A 15,103-nucleotide genomic window follows, 5' to 3' on the forward strand; every position below is an offset into this window, starting at 1 on the left:
GCTTTAATGTGGCACAGTTAGGGTTTGAAAAAGTCTCAACGCACATCTCGGGTTCAACCACGACTCCAGTGGGACTCGAACCCACAACCTTTGAATGCCTTCTTCTGCTGTTCACTAGAAGTCCAACGCGCTATCCATTGCGCCACGGAGCCCTGTGCAGTACCATTCTCTGGTCTATACTTTTTGAATTACCTGAAGGCAAATGTGTTTCCTTGTCCCATCTTCAATATCACATAAATTACTTGTTAGAGGGCCAAAAACCCTGTAGGCTGTGAATGACACTTTTGTTAACCTTTGGTCGACGGCCTCGTCCTCCGGAATGTTTTCCTGATTTAAGCCTGTACTAAATTGGAATGCGTTCAGCCAGAAGCGACGCTGACCAGGAACAAAGTTCGGCAGTTTTGGTCATATCTGAGAAGCTTCCATCTTACACTTGTGCTACATTTTGACGTTGCCGAATACTGGAAAATGAATGAAACCCCAACATTTCCTCAACTGAACCCCGAAAGGACAACTTTCCGTGAAGGTGGAACGGTCTCCTCCGTTTAAAAGAGGAATTGTCCCATGCAGTAACAGGCTGGAAACGGCTCCTTCAATGTACTCGATTTTTCACCCAACAGATCAATGGATTGCCTTTAGCAGCATTAATTAACCCTAAGCTTCAGTGAAGCACGTCAGGTGAAAGTGCTCGCAGTATGAGTTCTTATCTTTTAAAGTCAAAAAGTCTCAGCCACTCTGACCATATTCCATCCTTCTATGTTCCACAAAGAAACACAGACAAGTCATCAACAACAGTGAACACATGACCGTGGTCATTTTTCACTGCAGACTTCCTGCTTTAGAAGGAACATCATGTCTCTTCATCGTGGTTTGCGAGACCAAACACTTTGGAACAACATTTCTCAAGACAAGAACTATAGAAATGATCCCTGAAAATACAGTCTTACCTCGGTACAGCGTGATCATTGGAAGCCATCGATTGGAACGACGTCATCACTAGTGGTAATTTAAGAAGTGTTTTCCTTGTGATTCAGAATTAACACAAATATCTATCTCTGCCGTGGCATTTGCAATATGTACCAGAGAACTCGACCTATTTTGCAAGTAGTGGTCCTGTGTTTTCACCTTCTTTGTGACGCCACCTTAACTTTAGACTCTGAATTTGAATTCCACGCCACTCCTCTGTTTTGCAGTTCTAAGTTTGGGTTTGGCAGGGACGCAATATTTCTTCCATGGCCCAGGTCCAAGTTCCCTTAAAAAACTTAGTCCATGGACTTTGCTTTAATGTGGCACAGTTAGGGTTAGCACATCTTACACTTGTGCTACATTTTGACGTTGCCGAATACTGGAAAATGAATGAAACCCCAACATTTCCTCAACTGAACCCCGAAAGGACAACTTTCCGTGAAGGTGGAACGGTCTCCTCCGTTTAAAAGAGGAATTGTCCCATGTAGTAACAGGCTGGAAACGGCTCCTTCAATCTACTCGATTTTTCACCCGACAGATCAATGGATTGCCTTTAGCAGCATTCATTAACCCTAAGCTTCAGTGAAGCACGTCAGGTGAAAGTGCTCGCAGTATGAGTTCTTATCTTTTAAAGTCAAAAAGTCTCAGCCACTCTGACCATATTCCCTCCTTCTATGTTCCACAAAGAAACACAGACAAGTCATCAACAACAGTGAACACATGACCGTGGTCATTATTCACTGCAGACTTCCTGCTTTAGAAGGAACATCATGTCTCTTCATCGTGGTTTGCGAGACCAAACACTTTGGAACAACATTTCTCAAGACAAGAACTATAGAAATGATCCCTGAAAGTACAGTCTTACCTCGGTACAGCGTGATCATTGGAAGCCATCGATTGGAACGACGTCATCACTAGTGGTAATTTAAGAAGTGTTTTCCTTGTGATTCAGAATTAACACAAATATCTATCTCTGCCGTGGCATTTGCAATATGTACCAGAGAACTCGACCTATTTTGCAAGTAGTGGTCCTGTGTTTTCACCTTCTTTGTGACGCCACCTTAACTTTAGACTCTGAATTTGAATTCCACGCCACTCCTCTGTTTTGCAGTTCTAAGTTTGGGTTTGGCAGGGACGCAATATTTCTTCCATGGCCCAGGTCCAAGTTCCCTTAAAAAACTTAGTCCATGGACTTTGCTTTAATGTGGCACAGTTAGGGTTTGAAAAAGTCTCAACGCACATCTCGGGTTCAACCACGACTCCAGTGGGACTCGAACCCACAACCTTTGAATGCCTTCTTCTGCTGTTCACTAGAAGTCCAACGCGCTATCCATTGCGCCACGGAGCCCTGTGCAGTACCATTCTCTGGTCTATACTTTTTGAATTACCTGAAGGCAAATGTGTTTCCTTGTCCCATCTTCAATATCACATAAATTACTTGTTAGAGGGCCAAAAACCCTGTAGGCTGTGAATGACACTTTTGTTAACCTTTGGTCGACGGCCTCGTCCTCCGGAATGTTTTCCTGATTTAAGCCTGTACTAAATTGGAATGCGTTCAGCCAGAAGCGACGCTGACCAGGAACAAAGTTCGGCAGTTTTGGTCATATCTGAGAAGCTTCCATCTTACACTTGTGCTACATTTTGACGTTGCCGAATACTGGAAAATGAATGAAACCCCAACATTTCCTCAACTGAACCCCGAAAGGACAACTTTCCGTGAAGGTGGAACGGTCTCCTCCGTTTAAAAGAGGAATTGTCCCATGCAGTAACAGGCTGGAAACGGCTCCTTCAATGTACTCGATTTTTCACCCGACAGATCAATGGATTGCCTTTAGCAGCATTCATTAACCCTAAGCTTCAGTGAAGCATGTCAGGTGAAAGTGCTCGCAGTATGAGTTCTTATCTTTTAAAGTCAAAAAGTCTCAGCCACTCTGACCATATTCCATCATTCTATGTTCCACAAAGAAACACAGACAAGTCAACAACAGTGAACACATGACCGTGGTCATTATTCACTGCAGACTTCCTGCTTTAGAAGGAACATCATGTCTCTTCATCGTGGTTTGCGAGACCAAACACTTTGGAACAACATTTCTCAAGACAAGAACTATAGAAATGATCCCTGAAAGTACAGTCTTACCTCGGTACAGCGTGATCATTGGAAGCCATCGATTGGAACGACGTCATCACTAGTGGTAATTTAAGAAGTGTTTTCCTTGTGATTCAGAATTAACACAAATATCTATCTATGCCGTGGCATTTGCAATATGTACCAGAGAACTCGACCTATTTTGCAAGTAGTGGTCCTGTGTTTTCACCTTCTTTGTGACGCCACCTTAACTTTAGACTCTGAATTTGAATTCCACGCCACTCCTCTGTTTTGCAGTTCTAAGTTTGGGTTTGGCAGGGACGCAATATTTCTTCCATGGCCCAGGTCCAAGTTCCCTTAAAAAACTTAGTCCATGGACTTTGCTTTAATGTGGCACAGTTAGGGTTTGAAAAAGTCTCAACGCACATCTCGGGTTCAACCACGACTCCAGTGGGACTCGAACCCACAACCTTTGAATGCCTTCTTCTGCTGTTCACTAGAAGTCCAACTCGCTATCCATTGCGCCACGGAGCCCTGTACAGTACCATTCTCTGGTCTATACTTTTTGAATTACCTGAAGGCAAATGTGTTTCCTTGTCCCATCTTCAATATGACATAAATTACTTGTTAGAGGGCCAAAAACCCTGTAGGCTGTGAATGACACTTTTGTTAACCTTTGGTCGACGGCCTCGTCCTCCGGAATGTTTTCCTGATTTAAGCCTGTACTAAATTGGAATGCGTTCAGCCAGAAGCGACGCTGACCAGGAACAAAGTTCGGCAGTTTTGGTCATATCTGAGAAGCTTCCATCTTACACTTGTGCTACATTTTGACGTTGCTGAATACTGGAAAATGAATGAAACCCCAACATTTCCTCAACTGAACCCCGAAAGGACAACTTTCCGTGAAGGTGGAACGGTCTCCTCCGTTTAAAAGAGGAATTGTCCCATGTAGTAACAGGCTGGAAACGGCTCCTTCAATCTACTCGATTTTTCACCCGACAGATCAATGGATTGCCTTTAGCAGCATTCATTAACCCTAAGCTTCAGTGAAGCACGTCAGGTGAAAGTGCTCGCAGTATGAGTTCTTATCTTTTAAAGTCAAAAAGTCTCAGCCACTCTGACCATATTCCATCCTTCTATGTTCCACAAAGAAACACAGACAAGTAATCAACAACAGTGAACACATGACCGTGGTCATTACTCACTGCAGACTTCCTGCTTTAGAAGGAACATCATGTCTCTTCATCGTGGTTTGCGAGACCAAACACTTTGGAAGAACATTTCTCAAGACAAGAACTATAGAAATGATCCCTGAAAGTACAGTCTTACCTCGGTACAGCGTGATCATTGGAAGCCATCGATTGGAACGACGTCATCACTAGTGGTAATTTAAGAAGTGTTTTCCTTGTGATTCAGAATTAACACAAATATCTATCTCTGCCGTGGCATTTGCAATATGTACCAGAGAACTCGACCTATTTTGCAAGTAGTGGTCCTGTGTTTTCACCTTCTTTGTGACGCCACCTTAACTTTAGACTCTGAATTTGAATTCCACGCCACTCCTCTGTTTTGCAGTTCTAAGTTTGGGTTTGGCAGGGACGCAATATTTCTTCCATGGCCCAGGTCCAAGTTCCCTTAAAAAACTTAGTCCATGGACTTTGCTTTAATGTGGCACAGTTAGAGTTTGAAAAAGTCTCAACCCACATCTCGGGTTCAACCACGACTCCAGTGGGACTCGAACCCACAACCTTTGAATGCCTTCTTCTGCTGTTCACTAGAAGTCCAACGCGCTATCCATTGCGCCAAAAATGGGGCAAAAGGGACTGCCCGGCGGGGGTAAAAAGAAAAAAAGAGAGAGGAAAGAGGGGAGAAAGAAAAGGAGGAAAAAAGGAGGAGAGCATACACTATATCATTTTTTATCTATTCTCTTACCTTCTCAACATTGTTTACACACAGTTATGCACTTATTGCAAGGTTTATCATCACTTACATATTCATGTATCTTGCGGGATTCGAACCGATGCTGTGGCAATATCGGAAGTATACATGCAATGCATTTTGGGTAACGTAGTCATTTTTTAACACAGGAACTCTTTTTCCATACAAATCACCAAAGTAATAAGCCTGTGATCATGCAATTATGCACATGAATGCATTTAATATGATGAAATGAATATAATACAATATTCAAATTAACTCAAAATGTCATATGCGACATTTAAAGTTACAACAGCATTAACAGTCTATAACTGTAAATGTAAATAACTCCCCCATCATGTTTCCCCTAACCTCAATTATTTGAGAGACTACATCTGTGTAGCACAAGTGAATAAAACAAATTCCAAATTGAGCAGCAGAGTGTTGGGTGTTGTGAATAAATGTAAATGATTCTGGCTTTGGTTTTCACAATCACCTTAAATGGATGACACTCACTGTCCTGTTATTCAAGAGGAAATTAAATAAAAACACAAAGGCTCAAATAAAATGATTAAACTTTATTGTAACAGGCAGACAACACAGAATATCCAGAACACAGAATATCCCCTCTCTGCATCTCCCCTCTCACTTATACAGGAGACACTGACCATGGAAGGCCTTGTAACACACACACACACACACACTGGTTCATACACATAGTTTAGGAGGTCAGGAGTGCATTAAAGTATGTACATGCCCGTCCCTCCCCTTTCACTGAAACAGAAGTCACTGGCCACACACACACACTCACTCACTCACTCACTCACTCACTCACTCACACCCCACACACACACCAGGTCAACACCCAACTAGTAGACCAAAAACCAACTTACTGGCCTGGTGGGTCCGAGGCTTCGGGCGGGATATGATCAGCTCTGGTTCTGCAGAGAGAAAGCTGTGGAAACATGAGGAGATCTCAGTGGATTTTTCCATGACAACAGATAGGGAGACAGACACGAACAACACAGACAGACAGACAAACAACAGAGAGCGAGACAATGGTGACTATAGCTGCCCTCCAGTCATCCAGGGTCTGACTCTGGACAGTACCACCGCCCCTTCTGCTGGGTGTGTCCAGTCCGCTTGCTTTTGTCCTGGCCACACCCCTTGCAGGTGTAGTGATATTTCTCCTTTGTCAGCCTCTTACGTGGCGGTTCCCCCCTTGCCATTAGGTCCTCATCCTCCTGGGCTGCTTTGTTCAGCCTCCAGGCACGTTGCCTTGGCTTGGCACCTGGAAGGCACTCTGGAGGAGCTTGCAATTGAGGAGCAGGCGTAGATGGAAAGTGGGGAAATGGGGGAGGATATGGAATAGGAGGGGCATGGGTGAATGGAATGTGTGGATAGGGGGGAGCATACGGAAAAGGAGGAGCATGGGTAAATGGAAAGTGGGGAAATGGGGGAGCATATGAAAAAGGAGGAGCTTGCTGGAACGGAGCTGGCCCAAATTGTGGAGGGAACTGAGGAGGTGGAGGTGGCGGAGGGATGACAACATGCTTGTTTGCCGCTAGAGTGCGCTGGCGGGGGAAAGCTTCCCCCTCGCGGTTTTCTGGCTCCTCAAACGCCATCTCTTCATGTGCATGTTGCACAGGGGCAGCCGGGAGAGTGTTGATTGGAGGGAGAGGCTCCTTGGCCAGGTACAGCTGTTGAGGGAGAACAGTGCCTTGCAGCAGCATGTTCCTGTCCTTCCTCTTGTCCCTCCTAAGCAGCCTACAAGACAAACATTCATTATTTTACATGTGTAAGCCTATCCTCCCTCCCTAAGGTTATTACATACAGTGTATTACATATTTCTAACAAGCATGCAGGTGGAGGTTTTTCTTGAGGTTAAATATTTATATACTGTCTTGGCTGTATGGGGAAGGTAAATGAAATAACACATACCATGCAGAGACCGTGGTGGTGTTCACCGGCAACAGAGCCAGCGTCGTCTGGACCACGATAACCCTGCTGTCCTCCAGCAGCTGTCTAATGTGGCTGTAGACAGTCACAATCGACTGAGGGATGGGCAGGGTTTTCCCCTTCTTGTCCTTGGGCCTGTTGCGTGACTGCTCAAACTCCTTGGCCAGTCTGAGGCAGACACACTCACTGACCCTGTGGTCTTCGGGGTCCTGGGCTGCTTGGCCGTGAGTCATGTATAGTCTGTGGGAGAGAAGTATGATATGATCTGGACTGTGAACAAGGATGTAAAGTCATGAAGAACCAAGTAACAATGTCAATAGGGATTGCAAAGGATTGCAATAAAGTAATTTACACTTAATAAATACTTTTCAGTGACATGTTGCTGTCTCTTAATCAATGATTTGTATTGAACCAAAATGATAGCAAATTGTGGTCAAGCACCTCTCTGCCGCCTGCTGTCCAGGAGCAGAGCCACTCGGCTTCCTCGATGCTCTCCACGGTCCTCCTGATGCCCGTGCTTTCTTCCTAGCCTTCTGGGTGTAGCTGAACGGTGAAAGAGACATACATATTCTTCATTCATTCCATGGATGTATGTTTAATTCTGGTGTACAAAATAATTACTATTTTGTACCTTGAAGGCTTCTGGTCCATGGCATGGAGAGCTGTGTACAGGTGGACTATGTCTGCCTCCTCCTTGGCTGACAAGGCGGTGATTGTGCGATTCAAGCCAACTAGGTAGGCTGACAGGGCATCAACCGCATCCCATCCCACAACGCCCCTTGAGTCACATTGGCTGGTCTGTGCAAGTGAGAAAAAGAAAAACCAAGCAAATAAATGTACATTCTTGTTTCTAATGTGAGCAATGCTGATTTTACATTCATTTATCTTATTAAAATGTAACCACATTTACTTGAGTCAAATATAGTGTTTTTGAGTAAGGTGTTATAGAAAGTGTTATTGACCTGTGTGACGAGGGGTCCGGGTTCAGCGTCACCCTCCACAGCACTTGGAGGATCACCAGCCGACTGGCAGACAATGTCAGGCATGCTGATGGTGTCATCTGGCTCATCCTCCTCCTCAATCACCTGCGAGGGGACTTCAGGGACATGCACCTGCACCTGCAAGGGGATTTCAGAGACCTGTGACCACATTTACTTGAGTCAAATATTGTGTTTTTGAGTAAGGTGTTATAGAAAGTGTTATTGACCTGTGTGACGAGGGGTCCGGATTCAGCGTCACCCTCCACAGCACTTGGAGGATCACCAGGCGACTGGCAGACAATGTCCGGCATGCAGATGGTGTCATCTGGCTCATCCTCCTCCTCAATCACCTGCGAGGGGACTTCAGGGACCCGCGATGGAGCCAGCAGCAGGTCACCTCTGTTGGTCTGGGCCAATAAATATTCCACTGCTATGCGCTCGCCTGTAACCAGTATAAACACAAAGATGAAGAAAGGACATACATACACACATCCATCTCCTACATGAATAGCACAATCTTCGCACAACAGAAATGCATGTCCTCTGAATAGGGGGGTGCCTAAGAAAAAGAGGAGGAGGGGATGTAATACTCTGGTCAATCAGTGTTGCTCTGAGATCTCTCTTACTAGTAGGTTTCCCGGGTGGAGTGAACTCTGACACCAGAGCACAACCATGGACACGCCGGCTGAGGTTGTTCAGATGGGACATCAAGCGAACATCAAAGCTTCTTAGGGTTGAGGCCCCCTCCACGTCTACTGCCTCCTTGGCCCGGCCCATGTTCCACCTCGATACCCCCTCCAGCATATACATTTGCATATGCACAGCATTGCACCGCCAGCCTAAGAAACAAAATACTCTGTTCAGTCAACCATTATTGTAAAGTGAACACATATGAATACCCGACAGTGGTAATTGTGTTATTTTGAATAATTGAACAACACATACTCAGTCATAACAGAAAATAACATTTTAAAAAGACATACAATACAGTAAGTATGCCTAGATGTGAATGTACCTGGAATGAATGCACACTGGTGTCGGTGGAAACTCTCCAGGGAGGAGGACCCCCTACCACACCTGAGGACATCCAACTCCTTGCCGCCCTTCCGGAGTGTCCCCACCTTCATGTACAGCAATACACCTGCAGGGTCTTGGAGGCACTCCAGGTGCTTCTGCTGCTTCTCCCAGACGTGGCGCATGCTGTCATGGTTCACCAGACGCAGTCCTGTGGTGTCCGTCAGGTCCCACATGGATTCCAGGAGCCCGGAAATCATGCGCCGCATCTCCTCCACTCCACGCGTTCTCCTCCTGCAGTGCCTCTTCAGTTCCCCTGGGCTGATGGATGCAAGGAGCTGTTCCTCAGTTGGGGGGTGTCCACTGTGGCTGTTCCTCCACTCCCCTCTCTTGGCCTCCTTCAGGCGTTGCACATCCGTCTGGTCCCATTCGAAAATGCAGGAGGAAATCTTGGCACAAAAGGTGCCATAGAGAGGGTGGTGCTCCGTAGTGAGGCCGCAGTTAAAGCGCCTCATGAAGTGCCAGCTGTCCAGCCGCACTGTAGACTTCCACGGGTGAAACAGCTTTGCCACAGAAGACACACCTGTGAAAAACAACCATTCATAATAACATAGACCACAACATCTGTGTGTGGTTACACCATAAGTAAACTCCCAATTGCCTGTGCCACTTCTCCCCCAAGTGACATTTGTATTAAATAAATACATTTAATACAAATGGTTCTAACCGTGTGTGTGTGTGTGTGTGTGTTTGTGTGTGTGTGTGTGTGAGCGAGCGAGAGAGAGAGAGAGAGCAATTTTCACCCACCTGACTGGCTGCAACAGTCCCGGTCGACATAGATGACCTCAGGTTCAGCTTGGCCAGCGTTCTGGTAACGAGTGACTATCCCTTGGCACAGATCCTCCAATCCTGCACCTTCACCCGTTGTCAAAACTGAATTCAACACCTGGCCAAACTCATTTCCAATGTTGGTCATCCAAGCAGCACTGTCCCCGATCACGCCAGCCAGCTTCTTGGTGATCTGTAAAACACAACACAAGCACTAAGAAGTAAACCAATTTCCTGTAATTATACATGTTATATTTTACGTACTTTTTTACTGTTGAAACCCTTACCTTCTTTGTTGAATCCATCTTCAGAATTCTGCCATAGGTGGATGTGATCACCCCCTTCATCTCATCCACATGGCTGAGGATGTCATTGGAGTGGACCGTCTCGAACCATTGGGCGAGTGGAAGGGGCCTGAAGGGTGGTGGAGGAGGATAGGCAGCTGCAGAGGGGACGAAGGTAGCCATCTTCATGTGGTGCTCACAATCCGACAGGTAGCGGATGGTCTGCCGCGCCCACTCCTCGCTGTGAGCTTCCTCTATTGCAGACTGCATGTAGGAGGAGCTGTTCCCGCTGGTCCTTGGCTTCAGGAATGTCATACATCTCCTGTCTAGAGCCAGCTGTGTCGTAAGGACAGCGGGGAACAGGCTCCTGTGTGCCACATCCACCTGTGAAAGAATTTCTTGGCTCCACGGGCAGACCGGCTGTGCGCATTTGCTGCAACGTGGATAGTCCCCTCCCACTAGGTAATAGCGGCTATCCACGTCGATCACCTCCCTGACCTTTCTGTATATCCCGGAGCTGTTCATCCTCAACGAGCACCGTGGGCATTTCAAGGAAATCCCCCACGTTCTCATTGGTGCCCAGATGAACAGCCTCTGCCGGGAGTACCACCCAGGCTCAGGAGGAGATGGTTTGGGCATCAGTGGGGGGTAAAACCAGCAGGCGTGGAGTTTTTGCCTCAGCTGGCCTGTGGGCTCATAGAGGCATTTGGCAACCCACACCTGATCAGCTTCATGAATTACCTTCCGAAACTGCTCTGGAAGAAACCCTTTCCAATTGATTGGAGTAGTAGCAGTGTGGTGTTGTAGTGAAGTGGAGTGAAAAGGATGGACCGGAGATGGCGTTGATGGAAGATCAGATGAAAATGAAGTGGAATGAAAAGGATGGACCGGAGATGGCGTTGACACTTTTGTGGTGGAAGTGCTTTTGTTGGATTGTTGCGGTGATGGCGTAATCATTGTGGCATAGTGAACCTGTTGAATATGATTCAAAAGACCAACAGTACCCTGCACCTTGGCCCCACAGGTGTCACAGGTCTCCTCTGCGTGGTGGTTAGACAGGTGTTCTGAAAAATGTTCTGCCTCCACAAGCTGGTTGCACCCATAGCACTGCACTTCCTGTCGTGCCACTGATGCCCCTGCCTCTGTGTCTCCTCTCCCTGCCTGTGTGTGGGATTGGGATCCTCCTGCCTCCGTGTCTCCTCTCCTGGTCTCCGTGTCTCCACTCCCTGCCTCTGCGTGGGATCGGACTCCCCCTGCATCCTTTTCTCCTCTCCTTGTCTCCGAGCTGACTGCTCGCCCTGCCTCCGTCTCAACTACCCCTGCCTCACTGGACCCAGCTCCTGATGACAGATCTGCTGGCTGGGGGGGGGGAGAAAAAAAGACAGCAAAGGCATCAACATCAGGCATTACTGCAAAATCACTGAAGCCCACCAGAGGAAAAAGCAAACCTGTAAACAATCAATTAGTAAATAACTCACTTACCTTGTGGAATACACAGGGGAAAATAATTTCACATACCTTGTGGAACCCACAGGAGCACTGAAGGCTTCTCCCGAACAGATCCTTTGTAGCACTATGGCTCTGCAGGGGGCAAGCATCTATTTTCTCCAAGGCCTTTTTCCATTTCTTGGCCCCTGGCCGTTTGCCAGTCGAGAAATGGAATTGGCCCTGGGCATATTTTATGCAGATGTCCCTCCAGTAACTGTCTGGCTTTCCTGTCTTAGTCATCTGCAAATTTTAAATATAAAACAGGTTAATGTTGAGCTAGGCTATGTGTGTGTACAGACAGACAGAGTGGAGGAAATTATTATAATACATGTGTGTGTGTGTGTGTGTGTGTATTTATGTAGTAATAATGTTATTATTGTTAATAATTAAACTTGACAAGCATGTCATACATCTGGACACATCTGACATATACATGCCCCAACACATAACCAGGCTCCACTACCGGAGGGGACGAACAAAGCGCTAGTATACACAGCAGTCAGAAGCTCCGTTAGCAAAGTGGCCACACAGGCTACAAAGTTGAATGTCATCATGCTGGCGGGACGAGAAATTAAATCGTTTACTGTTTTGTTTTTTATGGTGTTTCTTTTATGAGTATTAATTAATTAATTAAAGTTTCCAAACCTTTTTCCCGAGTCAGGTTGATGCGGTGAAGAGAATGGCTGCAACTCTAAAGCGATAACCGCGCCCCCTCGGTCACGTGACCTACCTGTTCGGAAAAGTGTTAGGACCTCGTTCGGACCTCCAATGAAACTCAATGGAAATGTGTTCGGACCTGATTAGGAGCTGGTTCGGACCTCGTTCGGAACTGTTCGGACCTTTTGTTATGTGTTAGGACCTCGGAGGCAGTCCAGAAACTGGAACTTAGAGCCCTGTGTAGTACTATTCTCTGGTCTATACTTTTTGAATTACCTGAAGGCAAATGTGTTTCCTTGTCCCATCTTCAATATGACATAAATTACTTGTTAGAGGGCCAAAAACCCTGTAGGCTGTGAATGACACTTTTGTTAACCTTTGGTCGACGGCCTCGTCCTCCGGAATGTTTTCCTGATTTAAGCCTGTACTAAATTGGAATGCGTTCAGCCAGAAGCGACGCTGACCAGGAACAAAGTTCGGCAGTTTTGGTCATATCTGAGAAGCTTCCATCTTACACTTGTGCTACATTTTGACGTTGCCGAATACTGGAAAATGAATGAAACCCCAACATTTCCTCAACTGAACCCCGAAAGGACAACTTTCCGTGAAGGTGGAACGGTCTCCTCCGTTTAAAAGAGGAATTGTCCCATGCAGTAACAGGCTGGAAACGGCTCCTTCAATCTACTCGATTTTTCACCCGACAGATCAATGGATTGCCTTTAGCAGCATTCATTAACCCTAAGCTTCAGTGAAGCACGTCAGGTGAAAGTGCTCGCAGTATGAGTTCTTATCTTTTAAAGTCAAAAAGTCTCAGCCACTCTGACCATATTCCATCCTTCTATGTTCCACAAAGAAACACAGACAAGTCATCAACAACAGTGAACACATGACCGTGGTCATTTTTCACTGCAGACTTCCTGCTTTAGAAGGAACATCATGTCTCTTCATCGTGGTTTGCGAGACCAAACACTTTGGAACAACATTTCTCAAGACAAGAACTATAGAAATGATCCCTGAAAGTACAGTCTTACCTCGGTACAGCGTGATCATTGGAAGCCATCGATTGGAACGACGTCATCACTAGTGGTAATTTAAGAAGTGTTTTCCTTGTGATTCAGAATTAACACAAATATCTATCTCTGCCGTGGCATTTGCAATATGTACCAGAGAACTCGACCTATTTTGCAAGTAGTGGTCCTGTGTTTTCACCTTCTTTGTGACGCCACCTTAACTTTAGACTCTGAATTTGAATTCCACGCCACTCCTCTGTTTTGCAGTTCTAAGTTTGGGTTTGGCAGGGACGCAATATTTCTTCCATGGCCCAGGTCCAAGTTCCCTTAAAAAACTTAGTCCATGGACTTTGCTTTAATGTGGCACAGTTAGGGTTTGAAAAAGTCTCAACGCACATCTCGGGTTCAACCACGACTCCAGTGGGACTCGAACCCACAACCTTTGAATGCCTTCTTCTGCTGTTCACTAGAAGTCCAACGCGCTATCGATTGCGCCACGGAGCCCTGTGCAGTACCATTCTCTGGTCTATACTTTTTGAATTACCTGAAGGCAAATGTGTTTCCTTGTCCCATCTTCAATATGACATAAATTACTTGTTAGAGGGCCAAAAACCCTGTAGGCTGTGAATGACACTTTTGTTAACCTTTGGTCGACGGCCTCGTGCTCCGGAATGTTTTCCTGATTTAAGCCTGTACTAAATTGGAATGCGTTCAGCCAGAAGCGACGCTGACCAGGAACAAAGTTCGGCAGTTTTGGTCATATCTGAGAAGCTTCCATCTTACACTTGTGCTACATTTTGACGTTGCCGAATACTGGAAAATGAATGAAACCCCAACATTTTCTCAACTGAACCCCGAAAGGACAACTTTCCGTGAAGGTGGAACGGTCTCCTCCGTTTAAAAGAGGAATTGTCCCATGCAGTAACAGGCTGGAAACGGCTCCTTCAATGTACTCGATTTTTCACCCAACAGATCAATGGATTGCCTTTAGCAGCATTCATTAACCCTAAGCTTCAGTGAAGCACGTCAGGTGAAAGTGCTCGCAGTATGAGTTCTTATCTTTTAAAGTCAAAAAGTCTCAGCCACTCTGACCATATTCCATCCTTCTATGTTCCACAAAGAAACACAGACAAGTCATCAACAACAGTGAACACATGACCGTGGTCATTTTTCACTGCAGACTTCCTGCTTTAGAAGGAACATCATGTCTCTTCATCGTGGTTTGCGAGACCAAACACTTTGGAAGAACATTTCTCAAGACAAGAACTATAGAAATGATCCCTGAAAGTACAGTCTTACCTCGGTACAGCGTGATCATTGGAAGCCATCGATTGGAACGACGTCATCACTAGTGGTAATTTAAGAAGTGTTTTCCTTGTGATTCAGAATTAACACAAATATCTATCTCTGCCGTGGCATTTGCAATATGTACCAGAGAACTCGACCTATTTTGCAAGTAGTGGTCCTGTGTTTTCACCTTCTTTGTGACGCCACCTTAACTTTAGACTCTGAATTTGAATTCCACGCCACTCCTCTGTTTTGCAGTTCTAAGTTTGGGTTTGGCAGGGACGCAATATTTCTTCCATGGCCCAGGTCCAAGTTCCCTTAAAAAACTTAGTCCATGGACTTTGCTTTAATGTGGCACAGTTAGGGTTTGAAAAAGTCTCAACGCACATCTCGGGTTCAACCACGACTCCAGTGGGACTCGAACCCACAACCTTTGAATGCCTTCTTCTGCTGTTCACTAGAAGTCCAACGCGCTATCCATTGCGCCACGGAGCCCTGTGCAGTACCATTCTCTGGTCTATACTTTTTGAATTACCTGAAGGCAAATGTGTTTCCTTGTCCCATCTTCAATATCACATAAATTACTTGTTAGAGGGCCAAAAACCCTGTAGGCTGTGAATGACA

The 15,103-nt window shown here is 45.8% G+C and overlaps 1 protein-coding gene and 11 non-coding genes across 12 annotated transcripts; all 12 read right to left on the reverse strand.

The window, feature by feature from the left end:
* Nucleotides 1-60: 60 nt before the first annotated feature.
* Nucleotides 61-152, reverse strand: AC3HAE_014276 (transfer RNA arginine (anticodon UCU)). The gene is given in 2 exon segments: nucleotides 61-96; nucleotides 116-152. It is a non-coding gene; the product is annotated as a tRNA-Arg (tRNA).
* A 577-nt stretch (nucleotides 153-729) lies between these two features.
* On the reverse strand, nucleotides 730-945 carry LOC311344102 (small nucleolar RNA U3). Its single transcript, XR_014633573.1, has one exon. It is a non-coding gene; the product is annotated as a small nucleolar RNA U3 (small nucleolar RNA).
* A 668-nt stretch (nucleotides 946-1,613) lies between these two features.
* Nucleotides 1,614-1,829, reverse strand: LOC311344147 (small nucleolar RNA U3). Its single transcript, XR_014633614.1, has one exon. It is a non-coding gene; the product is annotated as a small nucleolar RNA U3 (small nucleolar RNA).
* Nucleotides 1,830-2,222: 393 nt separating this feature from the next.
* On the reverse strand, nucleotides 2,223-2,314 carry AC3HAE_014277 (transfer RNA arginine (anticodon UCU)). The gene is given in 2 exon segments: nucleotides 2,223-2,258; nucleotides 2,278-2,314. It is a non-coding gene; the product is annotated as a tRNA-Arg (tRNA).
* A 577-nt stretch (nucleotides 2,315-2,891) lies between these two features.
* LOC311344105 (small nucleolar RNA U3) lies at nucleotides 2,892-3,104 on the reverse strand. The gene has a single exon (XR_014633576.1). It is a non-coding gene; the product is annotated as a small nucleolar RNA U3 (small nucleolar RNA).
* Nucleotides 3,105-3,497: 393 nt separating this feature from the next.
* On the reverse strand, nucleotides 3,498-3,589 carry AC3HAE_014278 (transfer RNA arginine (anticodon UCU)). The gene is given in 2 exon segments: nucleotides 3,498-3,533; nucleotides 3,553-3,589. It is a non-coding gene; the product is annotated as a tRNA-Arg (tRNA).
* A 577-nt stretch (nucleotides 3,590-4,166) lies between these two features.
* Nucleotides 4,167-4,382, reverse strand: LOC311344100 (small nucleolar RNA U3). The gene has a single exon (XR_014633571.1). It is a non-coding gene; the product is annotated as a small nucleolar RNA U3 (small nucleolar RNA).
* Nucleotides 4,383-6,054: 1,672 nt separating this feature from the next.
* LOC311343967 (uncharacterized protein) lies at nucleotides 6,055-9,862 on the reverse strand (the record flags this gene model as incomplete). Its single annotated transcript, XM_084468919.1, has 9 exons — nucleotides 9,733-9,862; nucleotides 8,927-9,508; nucleotides 8,538-8,750; nucleotides 8,139-8,353; nucleotides 7,894-8,049; nucleotides 7,563-7,729; nucleotides 7,373-7,474; nucleotides 6,914-7,171; nucleotides 6,055-6,739 (listed from the first exon to the last, which is right to left on the reverse strand). The coding sequence occupies exons 2-9, from the start codon at nucleotides 9,438-9,440 to the stop codon at nucleotides 6,055-6,057; spliced, it is 2,310 nt and encodes a 769-aa protein (XP_084325045.1). The 5' UTR covers nucleotides 9,441-9,508; nucleotides 9,733-9,862.
* Nucleotides 9,863-12,995: 3,133 nt separating this feature from the next.
* Nucleotides 12,996-13,211, reverse strand: LOC311344071 (small nucleolar RNA U3). Its single transcript, XR_014633545.1, has one exon. It is a non-coding gene; the product is annotated as a small nucleolar RNA U3 (small nucleolar RNA).
* A 393-nt stretch (nucleotides 13,212-13,604) lies between these two features.
* Nucleotides 13,605-13,696, reverse strand: AC3HAE_014279 (transfer RNA arginine (anticodon UCU)). Its single transcript is given in 2 exon segments — nucleotides 13,605-13,640; nucleotides 13,660-13,696. It is a non-coding gene; the product is annotated as a tRNA-Arg (tRNA).
* Nucleotides 13,697-14,273: 577 nt separating this feature from the next.
* LOC311344062 (small nucleolar RNA U3) lies at nucleotides 14,274-14,489 on the reverse strand. Its single transcript, XR_014633537.1, has one exon. It is a non-coding gene; the product is annotated as a small nucleolar RNA U3 (small nucleolar RNA).
* Nucleotides 14,490-14,882: 393 nt separating this feature from the next.
* On the reverse strand, nucleotides 14,883-14,974 carry AC3HAE_014280 (transfer RNA arginine (anticodon UCU)). The gene is given in 2 exon segments: nucleotides 14,883-14,918; nucleotides 14,938-14,974. It is a non-coding gene; the product is annotated as a tRNA-Arg (tRNA).
* Between the last annotated feature and the right edge of the window lie 129 nt (nucleotides 14,975-15,103).

The sequence above is a fragment of the Micromesistius poutassou genome, assembly GCF_964030765.1.
Source record: "Micromesistius poutassou genome assembly, chromosome: 5".
Taxonomy (NCBI): Eukaryota; Metazoa; Chordata; class Actinopteri; order Gadiformes; family Gadidae; genus Micromesistius; species Micromesistius poutassou.